We start from the raw sequence: 27,105 nt of genomic DNA, 5'->3' as shown, positions 1-27,105 counted from the left end.
TCCGGGCAACTCACATCCCAGAGCTTTTAGGGAAATTCCTGCCTTTCTGAAAGCATTAACATATTGATACTGTGGAACTGCAGACTGATGAATGGAAGTCAGGACTCGGGGGGGGGGGGGGGGGAGATTTCCAGACTTGCTGTGGGAAAGATTGAGGTGTTTGTAATTTTTTACTGAGCTCAGGGGGCTGAGGCTCAAAGGCTGCACAGAAGCCAAGCAGTGGGATGAGAGGCATGAGGCAAAGTGAACTCGAGGGTTCAACCTCTAGGCCATCAATTTGAAGGGCACAAATGTTTGACAGAGGTGAGCTGTTATCATTGTTATCATCACTAAAACGAACATCACTGGGCTTATCTACCCAGATGCTAAAAAATTAAGTGTTTAAAAACATCCTGGACTGTTTCAGAAAGACACAAATTCTGTCTTAACAGTTGCTTCGGCTACAGTTCACACAAGGAAGTATTTTGGAGAAGAATCTCTATATTCTTCTCTATATTTTGCATGTATTTCCACTTTTCCCAGGCCTGTGCTATTGGTCACAGCCAGGGAGAACATGCCATGCCAGAGGGACATGGTGGGACCAGGACTGCTCATCTTCTGCTCTTCAGTGCTGTTTCAAAGCCCCCTGAAATCAGTGAGAGCTCAGACATGAATGATTTTGTGTGCCTAACTCATGGAGTCAAATTGCCAGATTAGGACTCACAGCCTGGAATCCTTTCTGCAATTAGGCCTATAAGGTCCTTCTAAACCAAAAACATGAAGTAATAAAGTAGGGCTGAACATTTTCTATTAAAACCAAGTAGAAATTATATTGGTACCCAGCACTGCTTCTCTAGGCAGGACTCATGGCACAGTGTTTGAAACAATTCTGCCCATGACTAGAAACTGGGCAAGCTGAGCTTTGCTCTGGCCCCAGTTTTATGTTATTCTTTAGATAATTAATTTTGTGTGTGCCTTATTTTTGCTTTTAGCCATCCATGCCTTCCTTCCTAGAGAAGCCATCATCCAAAGAATACTGAGTCTATCCACTATTTTCCCCTTAATTTATCTACTGGCAAAATCCTCAATCTGTTTCAAATGTAATGGCATAGCTAAAATCTTTTTGTTTAAATAACCTTCTCGTCCTTTTATCAGACACAATTTATTAGGAAAGCCCATCTGGCAAATCCTTTTGCTAGAAGAGCAAAACCTACTCTGTATTTGCAATACATTATTGCCAGGTGCAGAGTGATTTAAAAATAGCACTTCTGCCAACAGAGCAGAAACATCATAAGCCACGAGCTGGGCTTAGCTGAGAATAAAATGTAAAATTACAATGAAATAAAAGCCCCAATGTGCTGGATATGGTTTCAAACCTAGCACTCTCACAGGCTTTATTACTTAGACCACAAGTCCTGGCTCAACATGGTTTTTGTTGGAGAATCTATTATTTAACATTTAGCATTTATTTACTTCACTTTCCTCGTGGACTGTGGACGTCAGGGGCATCAGACACGGAATCCTCACCCCCCTTTCCAGGAAGCAAACACCAACACTGGGTTGTTGCAATGACTTTTCAGTATTAATTCTGTTAAATGTTACTTTGTACTTCAAGTTAAACAATGAACTACATTTGTTGTTCACAGAAAACCTCCAAATCTGCAGGGGCACCTTTGCCCTCGGCTCTGCCCCGCTCTCAGACATGATTTGAAGATGCAGCTGATAACACCCCTTTGTCCATGCCCTGGAATCCTCTGTGGGACACCTTGTGAGCCTTGTCACCCACCCGCCTCCACAGTCCCTTGGTGCTTGGGTGGCCATTTCAGCCTGGGCAAAGGTCCCCAAGCTGAACATGCTGCTCATGCCATGCATCCTGTTTTCTCACTGGAAGTACCCAGATGTCCCTGAAAGAGATCCTTCCTTCCTTCCTTTTAATGCCTGGGTTAATTTTTTCAGACTCCTATTGCAATATCACGGTGTTTTTGAAGTGCAGTCAATTTTTTCCCCCTTTAAGCTGAAGACCATTTTGTTTGATCTTGAATTTCAGCACCAACCTTTCATGGGTTTTAATACCTGTGATCTGGCATTTCAGCATCAGCTGGAGTTGTTAGGTTTTGGATTTCAGCTTTTATAGCCAGGGCTCAGGAAAGATTTGTTGATGTAAAGATGTTACTACAGACATTTATGGAGAGTCATTTTTTTAAGGGCTCTTTTAAAAATTTCCATTAAAATGTATTTTCTGGAAGAGCCAGCTAAATACTTCAGAATTGTAAATATTGGGACAGTTCTGAGGCATTAAAATATGATAATCCAGCCAGGTTTATATAAACTCAGAACTGAAGAGAGTAAGGAAAAGGAAATGTTCATGTTTTTGCAACATCCTGCACTGAACTCCTGTGCTGACACGGTGCCCACACTCACTGGGGGGCTGAGGCAGCTGGATTATTTCAGCTACTGTCACTCTGTGATGTGACAGAGGTTGTGTCACTCTGAAAGCACCTGGACTGTGCTAAGCTGGACAGTGCTGCTCTGCTAGAGGAAAAAAGCCAGCAATGGCAGAAGAAAACTGCAGCAGCTGCACGAAATCCCTGTGTTTGGAGGTAGCCTGAAAAAGTTTATTCCATTTGTCCAGCTCTCCGTTGCTTTGTTATAAACAGGAAATGAAACATTGTTAATTCTGAGAACTGGAATATGTTTGCACAGAACATTTTGCTCAGTGGCTCCCAGCTCCGGTCAATGTTTCATTGCAGGAATGATTCACTGGAGGCTCTCGCTCCTCAGCTCAGCTCAGCTTCATTCTTCTCTGTAATTCAGATAAATATGTCTGTCTATATGGGGAACACAGGATGGTTGGTGATACATATTCATGGATGGTAAAGTCACAAGGAAATGACTTTACAAAATGTACAACTACTCTCACCTGCAGGCTCTGTAGAGAAACACAAAATTCTGTATTCAGTGCAGTAAGTACATTCAGATTTGGGAACACACGTGGCTCCTTACAAACAGGCGAACCTGTCAGCTTGGATCCACACTCAAGCTTACTCCATTTGGAACCTCCAATTTAAACTTCTTCAAAGTTTAAGGATTTTTAGCTCCACACTTGTAAAAAGCACATCTCGTATTTCAGACGTGGCTGCTTCACGGTGGAGTTCGTGGATGGTCATGAAGTTAAAATGAAGTCGTGCTTTGGGACCCGTGAATTGCTGCCTTCTACAGCCTTCTGCAAGGGCAGAAATGAGTCCTCCACAGAAGACAGAATTGGACTCTGTGAGTGTTTGTAATAGCTCACAAAACTGCCTTCTGATTCACTGTTGACTCGGTGATTTCGGTCCTTCTGCGCTCACACTGCCAGATAAGCCCTCCATCCTTAAGGGAATTCCAATCACTTGGATGATTCTGTTCAAGAGATCCCTCGGTATCATTGGCAGAGGTTCTCTTAAAGTGTTCCTCAATGAAACAACAGCTCCCCTTAAGCCTCCAGCTAACTACATTCTTCACTTTTCAATTTTAGTTAATATTTAGAAGGAGAGAAAAGCAAATATGCACAAAGTTGAATTCAATCATTTCCCTTCAACAGCCAGAACGTTTTCATGGAACACTTTTCCTCTCTCATCAGTACCAGCACCAGTCAGAATGAGCTGTGCAATTCAAATGGAATATTACACTTTATGAGGGTGGTTTATACATTTTGTCTTTTTGGGTGTGAATCATTATTATGTAAATGAAAATGGAAGGTGGTGACTCTGTCCCTTTACACTCAGGCTCATAAGCACCAACAGAGAGCAAGCAGTGCAAGTAGTGTGGGAAGGGTTTAAATTATTTAAGCCACTCTCTAATACACAGTAATACAGCTAAATAATGACATTTGCTGTTAAAAACTGAAGTATATTTATAATTGAAGAGGGCTGAGCTTTCGTCAGGATGTAAAGCAATTTAAAGCTCATTTCTAGAAGCTGCCAAACACGCTGACCCTGATACAGAACTTGCTTTATTTTAAGCCTGTGAAAGAGCCCCTGAAATGGAGAGATTACTGCCATGCCTGAAGTTAAAATCGTTCCCACTGGTCTTTCTGGGTGGGAGTCAGGACATTTATCCTGTTGGATCTAATTGGTAAATCCTGAAGATTGCACTTTGCCTTTAATCTTTAAACTTAGTATCAGTTCAGATTATATGACCTAAAAGCAGCCAAACTGTAGTTATTAGTGCAACTAAAATACATTTCAAAAGCTTACACTAACTGGGTTTAGTTATCTCTGAAGCTGCTACTTGGGAAACACAAACCCTTTCTCATTTGCATGGAATTACTTTTTCATGCTGTTCTGATTGAAAACAGCCGGAAATCACATTTACAAACATTAAAAACCTTTTAACAGTGCCTAAATTATGTAAGAGGCCTCATCAGAAATGGGGAATTGGCTTCATGTTCATCATAGGGTAGCATAAAAACCCCATAGTTTGTAAACTTTGGAAGAGACACTATTTTCAAGTATTATTAACTCAATTACAGCATGTGCACAGTTAAATGCTAAAGGTGTTCTTACTGTTCTGTATGATTTCTGAAACAGAATTTGGTAGTCAACAGACAAATCATCCATCAGTACAGAAAAAACAACAGATGCTGGGCTATTTTTGTTGTTTCAACCCATATAAAATTCCATTTTGCTTGAAATCAGGTCTCTAGATTTGTCTTCAAAATAACAACACAAAGACTCTGAAATTCTTTTCTCCCTCAAGCTGAGGCTGGTTTTTCTATACCATGAGATTAATCATATGGAAATTATGCTTAATAGATGACTGTCAAAAACGGGCAGGAAAGTTGCAAAACTGGATGTTACCTTTGTGATTATAGTTTCTGGAATTGCACAGGCTGAGATGAAAACTCTCACATAAAGTTCTTTAAAGCACAGCCAAATGCTGACCCATTCCATAGCAGCTCATTCCTAAATGGAGCGAGAATCCTTGGAGTTCTGATAAGATGATGGGACCAATAAGCTGTTTGATGAGGTGTTATATAATTTTTGGTACTAAACAGATGGGTTTCATTATCTAAGGAAACTAATAGAACTACTTTTCATTCTACTGGAGACCCAATTTTGGTTTATGACCTGTACATAACATTTGAAATAGGATCTATAAATGGAAGATAACAAGTACTCGACTTTTTTAGTCTGAAAATCGTGTCTCCTACAGTATAGAAATACATTTATTGGCAAGTCTTCACTTTTTATCCTAAAAATGATTCTGTAGTCTCGTTTTATATAGTCAAACAGCTGCCATACTCACTGCCAGCTATGAATATAGACTTGGCTCCAGAGACAAATCATATCTCCCAAATTAAATGCGAGCACAGATCCCATCACTCCTCTCGAGCTGCCTGTTGTGAACCATCATTTTTCAGCCCCGAGATTAAAACATTGAGAGACCTCATCTTCATCTGCATGGTGGCTGCTGACTCCAAACAGTGAATTGCATTGACCCAGAAGAAACGGGCTCTTCAGAGACAGGCTCCATCAAATATACATGGGAGCAACTTCCAAGGGAGTTTTCGGAGAGTGGCTGTGCCTGCTGCCATTGATGCTTTTTGGCAGATCTGCTGCAGTCTGCAGTTTGCTTCAGTCCCTCTTGGTCTTGTGTCATCACTGTGCACCAGCCCCGTTGTCACTGCAGCACATCTGCCCTTTGCTGGGCTTGGGTACTTTGCAGGATTTACAGTTGGGGTGGGATGCAAATAAGGCCAGTGGGGAAGTTTCAAACTGCTCAGACCTGCAAACTCCTCACTGAGCTTCATAATTCAGAGAAAAGGCCTTTTCTATTTTGGATTAATTCAGCTGAATATCAAAGGTCTGGCACAGGATGTTTCCTGATAATGGCAGGGAAGCATTTCAAAAGGAATCATCTGCAAAGGAACGTGTCAGGCAATCCAGACAGAGAGGCTGCTGCTGCTTCCCCTCTGCTGGATAGCTTTTGGAATACTACTGACCAGCAAGATTTCATACTAAAATAAAAATAGTTCTGATTCCTATCCAGGCTTTTCTGCAGCCTCTTACATTTCCTTCCTCACCACTTCACAACCAGGCTGTCTCTTACCTCTGATTCCTTGTAGTAGCGCTCGGGAATTTCATCGCTGGCAATGTCAATAAAGCAAACCTCTCGCTCCAGATCTTTTGCTTCTTTGTCAAAAATCTGCAAGAGTTAAAGAAATTCAAGGCTGTGACAGAACAACACCCTCACAAAATCCACCTGGAGTCGTGGTTACAAGCAGTTTCAATGACCTGCAACAGAATGTATTTTAGGCTTGTGCCTGAACAGCTTCGTGTAAGACACTCAGGGTTTTGCAGGGACACGGTCACGTTCTCCAGCCTCCTGCACACACTGTGTTCAGCACCTCCTGCTCCCACTGCTGTTCTTCCCTGGACTTTCTGGATGGAGACTTTGGTTCCAAACAGTAAAGTCACCATCTTGGATTGGTTTTACTGTGTTCTCCAGTGTTTGCCCCAGAGCCCATCACTGTGTAAAACTCCAGCTCTCTGCACTTGGGGGGTTTCTGACCTTCTCACTCTGAGGGCTACAGCAAAGTGTTTGCTGTGAACACTCAGCCTAAGCTGCTGTTATACTGAGACTCCAAATGTTGGTTGAACTGCCTCAGTGGAAGCTGCAAGCTCCCCCTATCCATCTGTGCACACACAGAGCCCATCTATCTTCATTTCAATCCTTCAGGACCTGCTTTGGAACCCCAAGTCTCTTGTTCTATGCAAGGCAAACGATGGGGATATTTTGAAAATCCAGGTCATTTGCAGCTGCAGCACAGTCTCCTTCTGTGCCTCTGTCCATAATTTAATTATTTAGGCATCTCAGTGACCCATGTGACTTACACTGTGTCTGCAATACGTTTCTCTCATAATTCTGAGGCGTGGAAATAGTGCTGAGTTAAAGGCTGCCATGAATTAGTGCCATGAAATTCAGGGAAGTTGTGCAGCCACTGTCAGGATCAGTAACAAGCTCATGATGTGCTTTTTCCTTTGGGGCACAATGTTCTATAGCTGACATTTCCAGGAAGCATAAATATTTTTGTTTTCCTTTTTTTTCCCCCCTCTTTAAATAAATGCAGCAAACGCTCTGCTGATTTAATTTCATTTAATTTCATCCTGGAGGAACAGTTAAAAATACAAAATGCCAGCAACTCTTTAGGAACAAGAATGCTACTTTATTATTTCTGAAAGCAATGCAGCTGCCCATTTAAAGAATTTGAAGTGAGCAACGGACTCCAGTGAACACAGGAACCAGCTGATAAGAAGGACATTGCTCAGGAAATCATAATTCAAATAGAGGAAAAGCTGAAGTTTTGACTCTAAAATTTGAATTTGTCTTGGTAGTGAATGAAATAGGCAGCACTGCATGTTCATTGAGCTGGATGTAACATGTTCACACATCTGACACTGCAGAAAAACTGAAAAAGAGAAACTACAGCCTATTTGTGTGCCTGTCCTCCTTCTCCAATCCCTGCTTTGCAAAAAATTGTGCTGATTATTTGAACAAACTGGAGCTGGGAGGTCCTTCCCCTGTAGTGCTCCTTCTCTGAATTGGGCACACTGATGTAAATCACTGCTGGCTTTATGTATATAATATAGGTCGCTTTTTCTAAGCTTCTTCCCTTGCTTTTTTTCCTAAATAAATTCAGAAATACAGAGCAGCTCGCAACGAAATAAGTTGGACTATTTCTGGAACAAGATCCTTTTCACCATAATCTCTACAAAACAATGGAGATTGCTCTTAAATGGACATTACCAGGTCAGCTGAGGCTCTGAATCTGTCCATGGTTTAGGTACAAGCCTCATAAATTTAAGCACATGCAAATCTCTGCACATTTGCAAGGCCCTAAATGGGGATTATTACCCAATATCTTACCCAAAGAAATGTGCCCTGCTCTGTCCCAGGCTTGATCCACATATTTCACCTCATTTAGAATATAGCTCTAAATTCCCTTCCTCTCTTTCAAGTGCTGTGATGGAAGTGGGGATGACAGATGCCTTTGCCAATCTGTCAAAACCAGGAGGAATTTTTCAACCATTTCAACGATGCCTCATTTGCTGCCCAGGCTGTCTCTGACCATTCCCTCTACTCCAGAGCTTTGCTGAATGACATTTTCACTTCCCTTTGCCAGCAGAACTTGTTGTCTAATCATTTATGCTTTCCCCCTTCTCAGATTGTCCTCACAAGATTTGCAGTTTGAGATTTAATCTTCTCATTCTATCAGCAGTGGAAAATAAGAAGTCATTAGAGAACAAGACTGATTTCTTTCTTAGCTCTAATTCTCTTATTGCCTCTTGTAGCCACAGAATGTGGGATTGCCTGAAAGCCTGTAGGGAGGATGGGTTTATTGTGGTTGTGATCAAAGAGACTGGAGAAATTTAAAAGTTTTAAGGGAAAAGATTAAAGGCCACAAAAAGAAGCAGAAGGCTCCCAATCTGTGCAACTGTCTTTGCAAATGTGCAGAAACTGAATGGTGAGAACAATCTGTATCCTTAAGAAGATGATGTAGAAAGGCAGAATATTAAATATTATATTGGAAAGAACTGGACAGGCTTTACATTTGGAAGCCAAGTAATTAACTGAGATTGAAATACACAATCAAATGGAAAACAAAGAGCAACATTCAGGCTGAAGTGTCCTTTTTGCTGTGGGTTTTGGATTTATTTGGGGGGGGGAGGAGGAATGTGACAGCTTTATTACAACAAACATTTATACACTTCTTCTTCCTAACAGGAATGGATCTCAGCACGTCACAGAGTGACAGAAAGTGGAAGAAAGGTTTCAGCTGGGTCTTTATGATTGTCAGTAGTTTCTCTTGGTGAAAATAAAAAAAAACAAAACCAACAAAATCAACCAACCAAAGCACACAAAAAACCCCTCTGGTAGATGATCCTGGTACCTCAGGAAAAAGAGCTCACACAGGACACTGCAGAAATGTAAGTCCTGAGGTATTTAAATTTCCCTCATGCCCTTCAGTAACATATCCTGGCACACCCTTGGCTAGTGACTCTCTTTCCCAGATGGCCACAGCCAGAATAAAAACTCAGGAGATGACGGGAAGTCAAGAGCAAATTTAACATCATCTTTTCTACAAGCTTCTCCCCCATTTTGCTTCTTTTCCCTATTTTTTCAGGCTAAGTTGCTGGCTTCAATTCCATTCAGATGCAGTCAATCCAAAATTTAACTTTCAGGGCCAATCCCCACTGCTAACCTGGGTTGGATATAAACAGTATAAAAGCAGATCCTATTGAATCCATCGATTCCACCCACTCTGGCAAACTCCTTGTTCATCTGCACTACCAGGAGGGTCACATCCCTGCCTCTGGCTGGGCTTTATTTCATAATACATGATCCTCTCTTGTGATGTTGGGTTTTGTGCCCTCAAGAGCAAAAAAGCCATCCAAGGATTACCAGCTGGAAAAGGTGTTCAGCTCTGTTCATTACCACAAAATGGTTTCTTTTTTTACCAGCCCAGACACAAGGAGTTTGTGGTCAGAAGCCTGTAATGAGGCAGCTAATTCGTGTTAGGGGTGTAATTGCAGCAAGGACTGCAAGAATAATCCTTTTTTTTCCATAAAAAAAAAGGCACAAAATATACTCTCCACCTTGAAATTCTGATCTCCTCAGATTGCCAGGGCCAGAACCCCTGGCAGTGTATTGCCACAGCACCTTGAGCAGGTTGTGTCACCTGGGGCACTGCAGCTCTCGTTTTTCTGAAGGAAAATTTGCTCTAAACCAAAAGAACTCCCACTCAGAACTTTATCCATGGACTTTATTGTGTAACTTTTCAGTAAGTCATGCCCCGACCTCTTTTACCTCCAAAGTCCCTTAATTTGCTTTTTTTTGGGCAAAGATTACAGGAATTGACCAATTTCAAACCTGTTTGCTAGCTAAAACTATTTCTGTGGACACACATAATTGGGAGCAATTCTTCTATGGGAAAAGGCTGAATCCCTCTGTGAGAGCAGAAAATTTGGCTCCCTGAACTGCAAGGGAATATCCCTGTCTGCTGCAGAGGGAGAGGCACTCATATTTATCTGCAGCCTTGCTCCCTGCTCCTTTTGATCTCCATGTCACGACTCCCCTCTTATTCCATCTCCTACAAAATATCTCATTTAGATTTGCACTTTCCGGACACAGAAATGGATTTTTATGCCATTATGTCAAAGTAGCTATGCTTCCAAGACCATGATACACTATCTATAATATTTACTGGGATTAGGTTTTTTTAAGTCACATCTAGTTCAAAGTGCCAGATTTACTAACTCACTTCGGCAGTTCATTTAGAAAAATCAAAATGTAGAGGCACAACCACAGCACTTGTTCACACTCCCTGTCAGTGTGGGCCCTGTCATATGTTCTGTGAGAGCCATATGTGCTTGGGACACACGATCTGGAGTTCAACAGAGACAGCTCTTCACACAGGAGGAATTTCAGGCTAACCTCTCCTCTGGTTGGCTTGTATTTTTTGAGAATTATTAGAGGGAGAAAGCTTTACAAAATCAGGATTTTTCATTGCAAATTACACAGGAGACAATGAATATTTAATACCAAAATACAGGAAAAGTCCAGGTGCAAATAAAAGCACCCTCAGAGTGCCCCTGGCTTTGACTTTGCCATGTTTTGAGTGATGCCCAGCAATCCTTTTGACAGTTTCCAGAATGAGATCCTGCTGTGCAGTGAGGCTAAACCAGGGCACAGCTGAATCCTTTTCAGCTTAAATCAGTGTTTCATGGCAGTTGCTTTAAATAGTGAATTTACATTTAATTTCCATGTGCTATATTCAAGTTTGTTACAACCTACTTCCATGTTACTAAGACAGGAGATAAAACTATGGAAAAAAAACCCACCCTAAACCTAGCCAAACTAGAAATGGATTTTCTTGTGAGCTGCCATACCTAAAATTTATTTTTCTTCAGTTTAATAATCAAGACCCAGCCATGGAGTTTTCCAGAGAAAAATGTTATGCTACAAAAAGCAAGGCACTGGAAGTTTTACATACAGTGAATTTCCATTATTGACAACCTTTGGATTATTTTACAAGCTGTACTTTTTTGCTTTCCCCAGACACTGTCAGATGGCAAAGATTCACTGCCCAAATATCAGCAGCAGTTAATTCTGTGACTAAAAAACAAATCAAAACAAACCAACAGCAATCAGTCAAACATAATGACCCTTCTGCAACAAACGGGAAAATTGAGTGTCTCTGTGATTCAGTGATTTGTTTGAACAGTGTCTGTCCTCACTCTGCCTTTCTCTACCTTCAGCTACAAACTGCTTTTCAAACCTTTTCCCCACGACTAGAGTGTGGCATCCAAGGAAAACAGGGAGTTGCCATGTGTGAGATCACTGTGCATTGATTACAGCATCCACTGGAGCCATATGGTGGATCCTTTGGAATCAACACAGCTCATTGTCATGCACAGTTGGTGCATTCCTCACTAAAACTAAAAATCCCAAAATGTGTGTCCGTAGTGTACATGGAAATAGTAAGAACAGGAGATGGGGGAAAGTGAGAGCAAGACACCAATTAGATTAAAATGAGCCCTGTGTGACACAAATACTGACCATGCAATGGACTGGGTAAAGAAAAGACCTGGCCAAATAAAAGCACAGGTTAAGGAAGTCTGTTCCTAGGAAGCACAGAGCCCAGTCACTCTCAAACAAGCAGCAACTCATACCCCTCCTGCCTGGATTTGTGACCATTTCAATCCTTGGGCAACCTCAGGGATTCTCCTGGATGTGCCGTGTGGTTTTAAAATTCAAAACACAGACTTTCTGTCTCTACATTCCAATTCCCAAAGTGCTGATTTTTCCTTATGGTAAGAGAAGTGTGTGATTACTCTGCACTTTCCCCCTGGTCTGTGCTCACTGAGGCTCTGCTGCAGCACCTGCAGCTCCCTCTGTGGCCCCGACTGACGTCAGGGGCTGGGGATGCAAAGGGAAGCAATATTTTAATGTGTCCTGCAGATCCCACCTCCTGTGGCATTTACATGACATAAAACATTCTAATTTTTACATATTCCATTTTGTAATTTCGAACTAAAGTCAAATAAAAAAATAAAATTTCTCTTTAAATCAAGAACTCGGCTTTTTAAAAAGGAAAAAGAGGAAACACTGCCTGACTCCGTGGTCCAGTTTCTAACAGTCACCAAAGCTATAAACTGCAAGGTAGCAGGGATAATATTTGATGTACTAACGTGTTCTTCCAGCACTGGCTCTGTTTTTCCAAGGAGAGAGTTGCCATGGAACATCTCGTGTGATAAAGCAAAATCAGCTGCACTGGGCACTGAAATCACAGCTGGATGGATTTATGGTTCTGCACCACTACACAAGGTTTTATCTCAATAAAGGACTTTATTATTGTCCACTGTTCTTTCTGTCAGTGTTTATATTTGTGCAAATCAAGTGCAAACTTTAACAGATTGGAACAATAGTGCTTTAACACATTTAAAATAGGTTAAGATGATAACAAAGTTAAAGACATAAAAAAATCAAGTTCTGGAGGAGTGATCATTATTGATCACCAGTATCTTCTATCAGGACAATTAGGAAGGAAAATCAGGAGGAATTTTGCATCAAGATATATTGCAGTAATTTGGTAGAATTATACCAGACAATGCAACATGTTAAATAAAATAATTCCAATAATATACCAGCCTGCTAAATGACACCAGGAACCCAAGAGCATTTATATTGCTTTCTTCCATTCATCAGTGGAATTAGTTTTAGAGTTTTAGTATCCTTATATCTAATTATTGCTTTTCACAATCAATATCTACTTTACCAGACAGCATGGAAATGAAGAAGAGATCAAAGATTTCAAAAAACCTGTATGATCTCAAAAAATGTATGGAGAAATAACTGAGTTAAAATCAGACATGCATTATTACCCTCATTACCATAACATTAATATTCATTCAGTCTATTTTGCACTACAACTGCAAAATTTACAGAAGTATTTTTTGGATTAATTATTTCTTCATCAGCCAAGGTTGATAGTTGCAATGAAGGAATATATAGTGTATCTATGGAGATCTATAGGAATGGATGGATACTGGTTCCTTTTGTTTTCTAGCCAGACAAACATTGTGAAATTTAATCTAAACTTGTCTGACCCGAAGGACAAATACACTTTGTGTGTTCTTAAGAGAAGTTTAAGCCTGTTCAGTGAGTAATGGAAACAAGATGGACTCTTAGTCCAAGTTCCAAGGTTTGGATTAACAGAAGTCTCTCCATATTTATGAACCTTCCAGCATTTCACGGCTGTACCAGCCACGTCTGTGTCACCAGATCAAGGGCACTGGATCAACAGCACAAAAATGTAGATATTCCACTGGTTTACTGTGTCCACACCCACGAATAGCACAGCTCACAGAATTACAAAACCAGGGATATTAGGGCTGCAGTGCAACTCTCTAATTCAGTTTCTCTTTCTCCTCCTCAGTTCAAGTAAGGGTCAATGAAATCTCTTAATCTAGGTAAACACTTGCCTAGTCTGTGACTCAGGTGCTGCAATATAAAGGTAATATGATATTACCCCCCTGGCACTCTGGGAAAAATGACACTGGGAGAGCTGGATTCAAGCAGAGTAGAGACTCTTTGGTTTACATCACCTGAGTATCCCACCTCTGTGTCCCTTTCATCTTAAATTCCCTGGCTGAGTACTGTTCAGGGCTTGATTCACAGGGGTTCAGCCACAAGCTGACACCCTGAAAACTCACTGATTCAACAGCTTCAGTTTTTCCTCTGTCAGGCAGCAGCACAGAACATGTCTGCTCACTGCTGACATTATGATGCACCAGAAGACTAGTCTGCACCCTCCCAAAGCCAAAGGTGTGGGCTTGCTCTGAATGAAAGTGCTGCCAAAAAGCAGAAGTGAACATTAAATAGTGCATAAATTACATAATGCTCACATAGCTGGTAATGGAACACACTTCTTTCTGACTCGCTCACTGCACTGGCTCAGAGCAGCACTGACTGAGGGCTGTGGGTATCTGGTGGGTAATAGGTGATCCCTGTCATGTTCCCAGTGGGAAAGTGTCTGTATGCCAAAAGCATTATTCCAAATGATACCTTGTTCTTGTACATGTAATTACTCTGCCATGAGCAGCCCAGCAGCTGTCAGCCTCGTTAACAGCAAGGCTGAGGGAAATGTGCCTCCCACCTGCAGAACAGAAAACACCTTCCCCTCACCAAGGCTGCAGGAGGGACACCTCCAGGACACTGGAAGGCTGTGTCTCAGAACCCTTAAAACCTGCTTTACTGCCTTCTTCCTTCTCAAGAATGGGTTCAAACACTCCTTCATCGGGGTCCCTGTATTACAGATCACTTTTCTGGACATTGTAACTTGTATTTCATGCCTACAAGAAACTTCTCACCCTGAGTCTGCAGCCAATGGCTGTTTAAAGCAAACCAAAATGAAACACAGAGGAATGTGTGTGTGTGAATCCAAGGGCTGAATCTTTAAACGTTGGGCTTTATGGAAGTTACTCTTTTTTGGCAAGGTGTAGGACTCTGCTTTGCTCCCTGAGCAACAAAGCCCCACTGAGCTCCTGCCCTCTGCTCCTGAGCCCCCCCTGGATCAGCAGCTGCTGGATACCCACTCCCACCCTTCCCTAGAGAGGATTTTAAATAGCTAATTGTCCTTCTCATCTCTAAGCTGTAACTCCGAAACCTTTTTAACTTTGGGTAAATGACTGCATCATCTCGGTCCCCACCCACTGTTCCCCTGAAGCTGTTTACTGAGATCTCTGACCATTGTTTAGTTTCCTGTTTGCTCTTCCTGACACCTCCTTGGAATTCGACCCCCTTTACCCACAGAGAATTATGTGAAACAGATAAAGTGGAATACAATTACACACACACACAAAAAAGTAATCTTTTCTTTACTCTGCATAAACGTTCACCAGGACTAAATTCACATGTGTAACTTCTGTTTAGAGAAGTAACAAGTAGAACGAAGAGGCAGAAGGGACGGTGTGTACAGGGATCTTTCATCTCCTGCTGGTTTAGAGGCAACTCCTCTGCACAGTTAGAAGCTCCTCATGACCAGGACACCCACGGAGGGGCAAAGGCACAAACTGATGGGGCTTTTCCCCAGACTGAGAGACCCACAACCCCCAGACAGAGATCACTGGTAACCAAAAGGATTAAATCTAATTTTGCCCAAGCCATCGTACTTACACTGTCGTTGCTTCCTTTGTTGTCCTCGTACTTCGTCTCTATATGAATAGAGAATTTAGGCAAAAAGGAACACTGCAACAGAAGAAAGATATGTTTAACATAAAAAATACACCTTGTTTCATCACCTGACATATTCAGTACAACCCCTTCGGTATCAGCTTTCTTATTTTCTGCAGGTTACTTCAAGAAAAAAAATGTAAAAGTTCACAGAACGTAAAAGCAAAGGGTTTTATGATTCTGGAGGGATGTAGAGATTTTACCTAAAAGCTGAATACTATAATGAAGGTATAAATAAATTAGTAAAGGCACTCTGGAATAACTAGATACAATTGTTTCCATGCTCACTATGCCAAAGAGTTCGAATGTACTGAATGCCTTGTTATAAATTTAATTCACTAAGATCTTGAGAGCAATTTGATATTCCTCATCATGGATCAGTCTATCCCTCCTATAAAATAAGCCAAGGACACTTCACTACCTGCAGGTCCTGACCAAACAGACAGCAATGGTTTCGTGTGTGAGGGCTTTTTACAATTTTCAGTGAGAAATGAATTTTAGTGTAATTTCCTATTAATGAAATTAAGATGGATCATGAGCTGCTGGGGAAATTTCTTTACACTAAACCCAAATAAGCTTTCAATAATGCAAAAAAATTAAGAATATACAAATGTTTTTCTATTAAAGATAATATTTCTGTATTTACATGGGAATAAATTTATTTTTCTGAGGATTGCTTAGCTTAGCTCTCTTATGAAGACTAGAATTTATAATATTAGGCAACATAATTTGAGCAGAAAAAATACTTCAAGTATCTTTTATTTAGCATGTCACAGTTTTTCTTTCAAAGCAACTTTGCAGGTAGGCAGACAGAGCAGCTGTGTAACCAACCCTGAGGGACCCCAGTTCAGCATCTTTACCATCAGTCACCAAGTCTTTCCTTGCATTAACTGCCAGTTCCTCGTGTGAAGCAGCACTAATCCCCTACAGCAAATGACTCTTTAAGGTGCTGTACATGCAGGTTACACAATGAGGACACGGTGCCTCAGTGGCCACGGTGCTGTTGGCCCAAGTTTGGGCTTGATAACAGCAGGAGAGCTGTGAGGGAGGGGCTGATGACTAAGGGAGAGGTGATTTAGGAGGCCAGGTGGACTTGCTGCACAACTGAAATGAGGAGCCAGCTCCCTGCAGGCTGCAGAAAATATGTCCCTTCTTCCACGGATATCACCCAACAAGTCAATGCTCAACCTTCTTCTGAGCACAGGATATCCAGTACTCAACCAGCACATCCACAGTCAATCCTTAAAAAACAAGGGAGAGAGTTTTCCCAAAATGAGGTGCCGTGAAAGGCAGCCCCCCCCCCCCCTTTGTTGATCTGAGGCGTGGCTGCAGTTGCAGATGAAATGATGAATAAAACCAAATGCCAGATTTCCCTTTCCTCTTGCTACTAAAAAAATCCCTGCTGTTTTCAGTCACTGCCTGGAGGTCACCAGCCGTGAGTCAGGTCATGACACTGAAATGGTGCTGTCCCAAATATTGACTGTAGCAGTTCACCAAGACACTGCTTCAATCTAATTGTTGATTCCTGTGACCCAGGATCTCAACTCTAATTAAAACACGAGATCTTCTAACCTTGTATTTTAAAAAAAAACCACTAAGGAAAGACCAAGGATCCTTAGAGTAGTACAGAAGAATCATAAGTGCCTTTTACCTCAAGCCACCTCATTAGAGAGCAGAGTCACCCTGTGTAAACCCACCCACAGTCAGCCTCCCTTGTGTTAGGCATGGAGGACTGTGACAACCTAATTTGAGATTATAAATGGTAACATGGGTTTACCCCAAGTGAAAAATTCACCCAAAAGTAACTGCACTGCAAATATATCTCCCAGAAACTCAAGTGACTGGCAGCCACTGCTCCAGCAGCCGTGGGGGGTCTCGCTGGCTTTCAGGAACACGCTTAGCAGGGCCCAAATTTTTGAACATTTCACAGAATGTGTCTCATGATTCATCAGCTGCGCTCTGACTAATTGGCAGAGGGCTCTGGCAGAACCAGAACACTGTTTATGCATCATTCAAAAGACTATTATTCATCGTGCAAAAAGTTGTTGAGTTTTTCCCCCCTCCTAAAGTGGCCTCGTATTTACTTAACTGGGGATTAAAATTGTTATGCAACAGTCAGAATCAAACTGGGGAGTGAATAATAGGTAATAAACCTTTGAGCAGATTTTTTTTTTCTTCCAAGCACTACTCCCTTCCTGCTCTGTCTCTCCTGGGGCCCATGTTCTTCCAGCACAGACCTGGAGGTCATCAATCCCCAGCACACTCAGGAATGCACAAGGTACTGTTTTCAGCTCTCCATCTCACTGTATCCACAGCTTGCAAGGTTCCTCTTTGGAATAAAATAGTGGCAAATTCAATCTTTACCTTGAAATTAGACTTAAGTACTACAAAATAGTACAAAATCTTCAGTGTCTTCAATGCTAAGGTGTAAAGCTCTCAAAGCAAGTGTCTTCTATATTGTCACCTCCAGACTTTTTAGATGTCTTATAAACCCCTTAAAAAATTGTAATACCCCAGTATACCTGTGACACTCAAAAACAAACAAGGGGAATATTCTCAGGGGTTTATTTGTTTGTTTTCTTAAACTTTCTATATTTGGCACCTCAGTTTTGGATGAGCTGAGAGAGGTTTAAGGCTCGTGAGAGCACTCAGTGCAATTAACGGCCTGCAACAGTAATTACCACACACGAGAAGGGGCATTTCCACATGAAAATGAAGGGAATGAATGCAGGATACAGGGGCATTTCCTCATGAAAATTAAGGGAATGAATGCAGGACACAGGGGCATTTCCTCATGAAAATGAAGGGAATGAATGCAGCACACGGAAAGCACAGCCTGCACTTGCATTTGCAATTCCCCACATACAACCTCTTGAAAAACGAAAGGCCTATTTTTAGCACGGTGATTGATTAGCGTTGCCATGGCAATAAGCAACACTTACAAGAACAGGGTAGAACCCAAGTGTGCCAAAACACTGCCAAAGTCTTAAAGAGACAGTCAAACACAGGGTGTGTGACAATGGTTTTATGGACAGGGCTGTCAGATTAACCTTTGCATGGTAATTACACCCGAGGTGGCTGCAGAAATTACTGGAGTTCTCAGTAAATATGTTCGTCTGAGAGAGGTTTCTTTACCCTCTGGAACCTGCTTTGTGTGAGTGATGCCAGTTCATCAATGCCATTGCAGCTGACATTTTCCACATTTCCTTTTCCACATGGTTTCTGTCTGCAGAGTGTTCAAAGACCTGCTAGAGACCTCACCCTTGCACTTCACTTCTCCTGCTCCTTGTGAATATTAATCCACAATCCTTGGCAGTTATTTTTGTACAGTAAGAATTAATCCCACTTTTTATTTAAGCAGCAGAAGCACATCCCCCTAAATCTTAACATAAAAGCCTGGCCAGGCAGACATTTCATAAAAATGTCTTCTCAGACACTTCTCAGCACTTCTTAACACTGATGATTTTTTCTATATGGTCACATATACATTATATTGGCACAGGTGGAACACAGGTGGAACTTGATCCTTTACAGAGCAATCTCCATGGAACCTCCAGGTAAAGAACACAGTGACTGCTACAGTGAGGTGAGACTGGCCAAGCCAAATTAAACCTTTTTTAACAGGGTCATTTCCAGATACCATACCCTTCAAATTAAAAAATTTTGGGCACTATTTTGGTACTCAGTAGGTGACAACACCATGTCTTTACTGAAGATCAAAAAACTGGGAAAGGCAAATGGAGTCCCTACTTCTCTGTAACAGACAGAGGGGTTGTGACACCAGGGGGTAGTGGAAGGTGGAATATCCAAAGTTCCTTGGAAAATGGCCACCATGTTATTGAGTAGCCTCAGACTGCTCCAGACAGCACTGCCTGTGACCCCCAGGGCTGCTGTGGGATCCAGGTCACCCAGGGCACAGACCAGCAGCCATCAGGATGACAAGGGTGGAAGAGAATAGATGGAAAGGGCTGGGCAGGGGATGGCAGGATCGGGGAGATGTGACTCCACGAGAGGGAGGAGAATTTGGACAGCAAGATAAGCACAGGAAGGTGGCAAACAGCAAAACAAAAGTGCTGTTGAGCGTAAAGGGTAGAGAACAATATAAAAGCAGGGCTTGAAAATAAACCAGGGAGCAAAACTCATAAACAAGCTGAGAAAGAAACCCACTGTTTGTATTACATACAATAACTTGGAGATGAAACAGTGACTAACAAGTTGCCTCCAACCACTGTGAAACTCTTCTCTCTGGCTTTGCCTTCCCTTAGGATCTCTCTCTTTGATGCATGGGAGCAGTAACCTGCTTATTGAGGAGGAACAGCAGGGAGGAGCTGTGTGCACAAGTGGAAATGACAGTCCCATCAATCAGAGGGGTTTGGATTGCTTCACAATAAGCCAGTGCTGAAAAAAGGGAATTCTCTAAGCAGTTTTGATTTACTTGTTTCAATGGGATTAAGCTATTAGATGAGAACACAGGTTTGCAGCTTTCTAAAAATATGTTATTTGGGTTTTATAAATACTACAGAGGTCCTTCCTGTTTGCTGGAACCCCTAAGGGACACAAATCTGTGGTTTTTTAGAGCAATGGCACCAGCCTGTCTTCTGAGTTGGGGGTGAGAGGGAAGGAATTCTGGTAGTAACTTTGCATTAGGCTCTAATCCTTCAATAAGAGTCTGTTACACTTTTCATGCAGGCTCTTTATCTACTCAAACTGGAGAAAAGTTTATGCACTGAAGAGTGATGGGTTACATCCAAATTTCAAGGGCTGGTAATCAGACCAAGTGAACACAGGAAAAAACTCTACAGCCGTGTTTATCTGAAACAACTATTTTCCTTCTCAAGTCATCTCCTTATAAAAATAACAGTTACAAAAACCTTCCTTCCAGATAATTTACTTCACAGATGAACCAGCAGCAAAGTGAAGCACAAAACATGCCTATTCTCAAAAGTAATCAGAAACCAGCAGGTCAGTAATGGACCATTTAGCAACTCTCACTCTGGGGCCTTGACACATACCAGATGACATAATTTTATTTTCCTCAGTCATTTGCTGTGGAAGAATTAATGTCATTGTGATAAATCATCAAAGGAATTGTTGTCTCCTGCTTTCTGTTCCATAACTGTTTTTCATAAACATTCTGAATTTATATCTCATTCCTAAGTTAATTTGAGACATTGGCATCTTGAAGGAATCCTCCTCTTCACAGGGAGTAAACCATGTCATTTCAGTGTTTATTTTGCTTTACATAATTATGAAACCAACAACTGGCCATAAATTATACACAAAAAAATTTGTCCAGCTGTTTTTTTTTTAATTTCAGCCCCAGAAGTGAAATATTGCTGACAACACTGAAGCTGTTCAGGTCAGGCAGCAAATCTATTTGAAATGCTCCCCGGTAAACACTTGAACTGCTCCTTCAAACTCAAAAGAGTTTGTTTCAATTCTGTTTGTACTTTTCCAAAGCTCTTTGTGCTCCAGCTTGAGAGCTAAACTTTGTTTGGCTCATTCTCACTGCACTTCAATCATATGAAGTTTTTGTACCACGGTTTAGTCACCAAACATTTGTGATCTGATTATTTGTTTACTTGAGGGCTCCTCTCTTTTTTTTTTTTTGTCCAGAATCTCCACTGTCACTTGAGCAGCTCAAATGGATATTTGCTCTGTGCTGTTTGTTTTCCAACAATATCCCAGTGCAGGCAAAGAAACTTAGTTCTACACAATTCCTTTTCGTTTGGTTTGCAAGAGACACAGGTTTGCTTTCTAGTTAATTATTTCTAATCCAGAAAGAAATATAACAAAGCCTCCTGCAAGTTCCCTCGTTCTTGCCCACCAAGAATAGCATAAATATTTTCCACTCAAGAGACGTATTTGCCAAGGCTGTGATAAGCTGGCACATAAGGGGTTGTTGAGAGCTGCAAGGCATCTTTCCTCCATCCTCCAAGGGACAAAGGCCCCAGCAAAGGAATTCTTTCCCAAGCCAGCAGCTTTCCCCTGGGAATGCAGGTGTAGCTGGGCAGGAGGCACTTGCTGATACCCAAGTGCTGGAATCCCTTATGGAATGGAATCCATGGGGCTCCCTTTCTGCTGTGCCTCAGATACAGTATCCCAATTTTATGATCTTAAAATCAACCTAATCACAATATTAAATGAACTCTTAGATAAAAATGAATCCTGTATTTTGGCAAGGTATCTTGTCAGGTTTCTAATGACAAGACCAAAACCAAAGCAGCTCCTCAATAACCTGAAGAGACTTTCTCACACAGCCACCTAAACTGAACTTTACAGGGACATCTTACTCCCGAAATAGCACCCCCAAATCTGCCTGACTTCCTTTGGCTTCAGCTCCCAAAGTATTTTTTTCGACTTCCTCCTCCCTCTCAATGTCAGCAGGAAGCTTTCAAGGATTATCTCCAGCTCTGAGACAGCATTTCTTGGGACAGTAGCCATGTGTCATCTTCCTGGTAGGAAGTCTTTTGTGTGGCAGCTTTAACGAGGTACATCTGCAGATGCTCCCCTGACAGGCCACAATTTCACATCTTACACACCACAAAGGCATTGCTTGTGCAATAGTTCTGCTCAGCTCATTATCTCAAGTGTGTCATCTGCTTTCCATACTTTTAATATGGCTGTCAGGACTTGGGAGCAGACATGCTGTTTGCTGTCAAATTTATCCATAACTGGCCCCAGATTATTAAGGACTACCATCATGACAGTATAATTTCCATTCCTGTTTTCATGCATCCAATCACTCTTGGCTTTTTATACAGCCATTGCAGAGAGCAATGTTCTGAAAATTATTTTCAATGCCCGGTGAGCGTTTTTTTCTTAGGTGTCCTAATTTCAGGCCCCTAAGAAGGTCATATTTATGAATTCCATGATATTTCACAGGAGAACCAGGTTGATAGAATATGGGCTTGAATATTTCTCACCAACCTTTGTATTTTACAACTGAAAAAACCTTCAGACCATCAGCAAGATTCAGTCTCTGGTTCATCCTCTTCCAAATCACTGACAGACACTGAAATAACATCCTAAGCCTTTAAGGTCCTTCCCTCTGTTTAGAGTGGAACTTGAAGGTTAATAAGGTGTGAACACACCACAGAGCAGTATGTACTTGATAAGATTATGCTTTATTTATCCAATTATTGGCCTGCCTTTAGAATCAGTTTTCCATGAAATGAGGCTCAATTTAACTCTTACCACGGCCCACAGACCCTCTGGAGGGAATTTGCTGTCTCTAAGAAAAGGGTTTCCAAGCTATCTTACATATTTTGGGCAATGCCTGTGGGCTTATTCTTTCCTTCAGAATTCTCTAATGACTGCAGAAGATCAAAATTTAGAGAAATATTCCAGACAGGGATAGGAATTATCCCCAGTGGTACATTTAACATTTTTGTTCTAGATTCAACAGTTTGAGGCAAAGGCACTGTCTCTGTTTTCCGTGAAGATAAATTCACAGTCTATCAGCTGCATTAAAACATAGTTTAGATTTTTGTCTGCAGTAGTTTCCCTCATCTCATCCCAGTATTTCTAGTTCTGTTTCCTTGCACCATGGTGAGTAATTAGTCCCCAGCTCCCCCAGGCAGTTATACTGTCACTTGTGACTGCTCTGCCTACCTTCTATACTTGGAGACCAATTTAGTTTTACTTTTTACAAGTCTCTCCAGCCCTGCAATCATTTCTGCTGATGCTCCTGAACATCTCTGTAGCTGTTCACCTTCCACCAACCTGCACTGAAATGTGTCCCAGCTGTGGTTTCATGGGATTACACAGAGATCACCTCCTGGTTCAGGTTCTCTGAGCACAGCATTGCTGTTTGGTTTTGAGAATGTGCTGCATTTCAAATTCAGACACATATATTTCTGCCTGCTACCATCCCTTTTCATCGTTCCCACTCGTCTCTTTCAGTTAAAGAAAAAAAAAAAAGATTCACATAAAAAAATTCAGATTTACTTTCAAATATCCAATGGAGAGATATCAGTGCAACACAGCAAATGTCACCTTCCCAGCCTAAAACTAAATGTGCTCTCAAAGGTAAACCCTTAATTAATGTGAACTGAAAACATCTTCGGGCAAAAAGAGCTGACAATTTGTCCCTCATTACTACTGTCCCTTTTGGGGCATTTGTGTTTCCTCTGACAATCAAATGAACTTTAAACATGAAATAAAGCAGAAAAAGAAAGAAATATCTACAGCACATATTGAAAAGCACAGTTTGGTGCTTCGGGTTTTCAAACCTGGTCATTACAGTTTCAGCTCTTGGTCTCCACCTTTCAGATCTGAGCCTTTAAATCCCTTTATGTTCCCTCTTCCACATTTATCACCCTGAAATCTCTTTCCTCTCTTTATGCTTTATGAGTTTTTAAAAAATCTGCACAAACATTTCGAGCGCTGCAGAGTTAAGAAAAACAAGTGGATTATGTTTTATCCACCAGTCAGAAGTTCAGACTAAATCAAAGCAGGAGTTTCCAGAAGGTCCCTTCACCTGGAATTTCCTCACCATCTCCTCCTCATCTTCCAAAGGCTTCTGAAAACTTACTGTACATTATTGAGGCCAGCACATTTAAAACAATTTTTCTCATAATTTATGTGCTATATTTTGCCTTAGTTCTGCTAGGGGGAATAGCTGATTTTTCTGGGCACTGTGCCCAGATTATGTTTAATTTTGTCTACAGATTGTACAGTTTCCCAGATACTATACCAGAGACGAGCATTTTATAAGTTAATAAAACAATAAATAAAATAAAATCTGTTCTCATGTCTCCACGTAATAACAGGAACCTTAAAAGCCTTGCCCTGTTTTACAGAAGCTTCTCTTTATTACAGTCAGTAACTACAAATATATCAAATTATTTCGAAGTGATAAAAAAATAAGGTAAATAATTTATAGGATCTCCATAGAAACACTCCAAATTTCCCCTTAAATTTCTTAAACAAATAACTGAAATAAAGTTACACTATTGAATCCATTATGAATTAGTTATATTAGAAAGGAATCAGTTTGGATTCTACTACTATATTTTACATATTTTTTCTATTTTTAGAATAGAAAGAGGAAGAAAAACTTACTGTGTATTCTGATTTCCAATTGTCCATTTGTAAAAAAAAAGAACGATGAGGGAAAAGAAAAAAAAGAAGAAATGTGAAATAAAACAATGATGCAAGATCCTTACAGTAAACATACATTAATAATAGAGATTATTGTGTCAGATAGTCTGCTGATTTGACTAAAGTCTATGGGACAATAAATTTAGGACACAAGTCACACAGAACTCAAGCACCTGATGTTTTTTTTGCAAGGATGAAACTGCACAGATACAACTCTCCAGTTTTTAACTATCCTTAAAGACATATAATAAATAATCTTTATTTTCTGATATCAGTAAATATAAGGTGGAAAAATATATGCAGTTCAACGGGAGTTATTACAGAAACTTGGCATCTATTTCTCAGTATGTAACTTGGAGCTTCTGAAGATAAACTCAGCTATCCCAAAATCACAACCCACTCATCATTTCTGCTTTAATCCTTACCTGTGATTGTGTAAGGATAATAATTCCAGGCCTTCTCTGTAACATAAAATATTTTGGGAACGACTGCTCTAGCCCAGCTAGGCAGTTTGCTGAAAGGAAGAAGAAAACATAAAATTAGAACACTTTATGACTTCTGAGCCTCGTAGAAAAGAAGGTGCTCGTTTCCTGGCAGGTGTTTTAGGGGCCACAGCAATGCCTGGACTTCACAGGAGTATTTTCATTTTTCATGCCTCAGCTTTCCTCACAGCACAGGTGAAAGCAAGGCTGGCTCCCCTCCCCGAGGGAGCAGGTCGGTGCCAGCGCAATGATCCCTGAGCAGATTGAACCCAGGCTGCAGATTTGGGGAATTCCTGGCAGATTTTGGGAATTCCTGGCCCCAGCCCTTTGGCCATGGCTGGACTCAACAGGTTGGTCCACCCCAGGTGTAACCAGGGCACCACACCCTTAACCACAGGGAGGCACCCTCTGACAAGAGCTCGTGAGGAAACACGGATTTCAGTCCACTTCCATCCCAAATCCATGATTTCTTCTCCGTAGAGGCTGTTTTTTCTCCCTCCATATTCTCTGCCAGCACTCCAACCCTCATGTTCAGCTCACCTGGCACGCAGCTGTTCCCACACTACCAACACCAACTCCCAGGTGGGAAGGTTTTCTATTAAAATTAACAAATCACTCAAAACACCTCGTGAGGTTGGTAGGCAGCGTTTGCCCCTCTCTGCTGATGGGAAAAGTAAATAACAAAAGGGAAGGGAATTAATGGAACTGATGTCACAGCTCAGAGCTCAGTCTGTCAACAGAACTCACCAGCATGGTACAACAGCAGCAGGACCAGAAATGAATGGATACAGCATCATTAAAGGTTAATTAAATAATACTATGGCAGAGGGGGAGCATTCTTTTACCACGGCTCTCGGGTCTCTTATTTCCGGCACTCTGGTCACAAAAACTGATGAACAAAGAAACATTTTAAAAAGGCAAGTTCACTGTAATTCCTCTTTCAAGCCTTTCTTAATGACTTCAGCTATAAGCACTGAGGCTGCCAGGACTGGTCACTCCAAGGCACCTTGGGGACCACAAATATCCCTGTTCTTGAGGGACTCGATTCAAACCGTTGGTTTGGCCAAGCGTCGAGAAGGTCACCTGGACCAAGACTGAATCTTTACTGAGCTGAACCAGAGGCTTTCAAACCTCCATTTTCCAAGTGGAAATGTTTGAAACAGTTCTGTTTAGATAACTGTGTGCAGAAAGTAAATTAACTTTCCACGTTAGCAAATTTCTGAAGAAAATACAGTTCGGATCATTAGGGTTTATTTAACTACGGTCTAGCTACACATAAATATTTTATCTGTCCAGAGGCAAAATGCAGAGTTAATACATTATCTGCAGATCCAAAGCCAAGTGCATTGACTTTTGCTCTTTGATGACATTGCTCAAAACTCGATTCTTTTCTTTACATAAACCTTTCTTGTGTACAGACTTTTAAGCAGCATTTTACATCCTGCCTAATAGACTTCCCTGTATCAGATCTGTTTATTTTGTCAGCCTCTGTCAGTGTTTTTATGACTGCCTCCCTTACCCCTGCTAAACTTTACTCTGATGCCTAAATTATAAATACCAGAGGATGCAGAGACTTTCAGCTTCTGAAAACATTGTTCCAGCAGGAGAAAAGAGGCAGTAAACAATTCTAAATATAACTAAGGTTACAGTGACACTCGAAAACATACATCTGCTCATTTTGCAGTTTTTTTGGTTATTGTTTTTAGCATATTTGCCTGTCTACCTATCCTCACTGGTAGAGCACATCTTGAAAAAAATAATTTTATGAGCAAAACACATATTATACTAATTGCCAGTAACTCCCAGTCACAGGCACACATGAATTGTTCCAAGGGTCCACTCAGAGAATGAAAAGATAATATTTCTATTTCGGCAGCACAGGTATCTGTGGATCATGTTATCTCTTTTATTTTTCTTATTTTTATTCTTATTATTATTCCCCCAGGTGAAGTTCAGTCTCTCAGCACACAGGGAAAATGTGTTTCTTAAAGGCAATGCAGCTGAAACCACTGGTGAGCAAGAAGACCCTCTGCAAGAATTGAAGGATTGGCAGGTAAGAGAAGACAACACGAATAATGCACAAGTATCTGCAGGAAACCATCACTGAAATACAGAAGCTCAAATTTCTTCAAGAGAGATCAGTCCAGAAGAAAACAGAGTGAAGCAAAGCTCCCCAGTTTATCTGGGCAGTGGGCCCTGGAAGGAGAAAAGCTGAGGCAGAGAAAAGCTGGTGTGAGGAGTCCTGTTCCTCAAGGAAGGCAGG

General features: G+C 41.2%; 1 protein-coding gene across 2 annotated transcripts in view; it reads right to left on the bottom strand.

The window, feature by feature from the left end:
- The window catches only part of PITPNC1 (phosphatidylinositol transfer protein cytoplasmic 1), a 77,956-nt gene that overhangs the window by 12,610 nt on the left and 38,241 nt on the right, over window positions 1-27,105 (bottom strand). For both annotated transcript variants that reach the window (XM_027654685.1, XM_027654686.1), the window contains exons 3-6: window positions 24,786-24,874; window positions 24,322-24,329; window positions 15,199-15,270; window positions 6,070-6,165 (exon numbers count right to left, since the gene is read on the bottom strand). In XM_027654685.1, coding sequence (XP_027510486.1) covers window positions 6,070-6,165; window positions 15,199-15,270; window positions 24,322-24,329; window positions 24,786-24,874 — 265 coding nt within the window. The remainder of the gene's footprint in view (window positions 1-6,069; window positions 6,166-15,198; window positions 15,271-24,321; window positions 24,330-24,785; window positions 24,875-27,105) is intronic.

The sequence above is a fragment of the Corapipo altera genome, unplaced genomic scaffold, assembly GCF_003945725.1.
Source record: "Corapipo altera isolate COAL_440 unplaced genomic scaffold, ASM394572v1 343, whole genome shotgun sequence".
Classification (NCBI taxonomy): domain Eukaryota; kingdom Metazoa; phylum Chordata; class Aves; order Passeriformes; family Pipridae; genus Corapipo; species Corapipo altera.
Note: the sequence above shows the minus strand (reverse complement) of the source record. Positions and strands in the feature narration are given on the sequence as shown.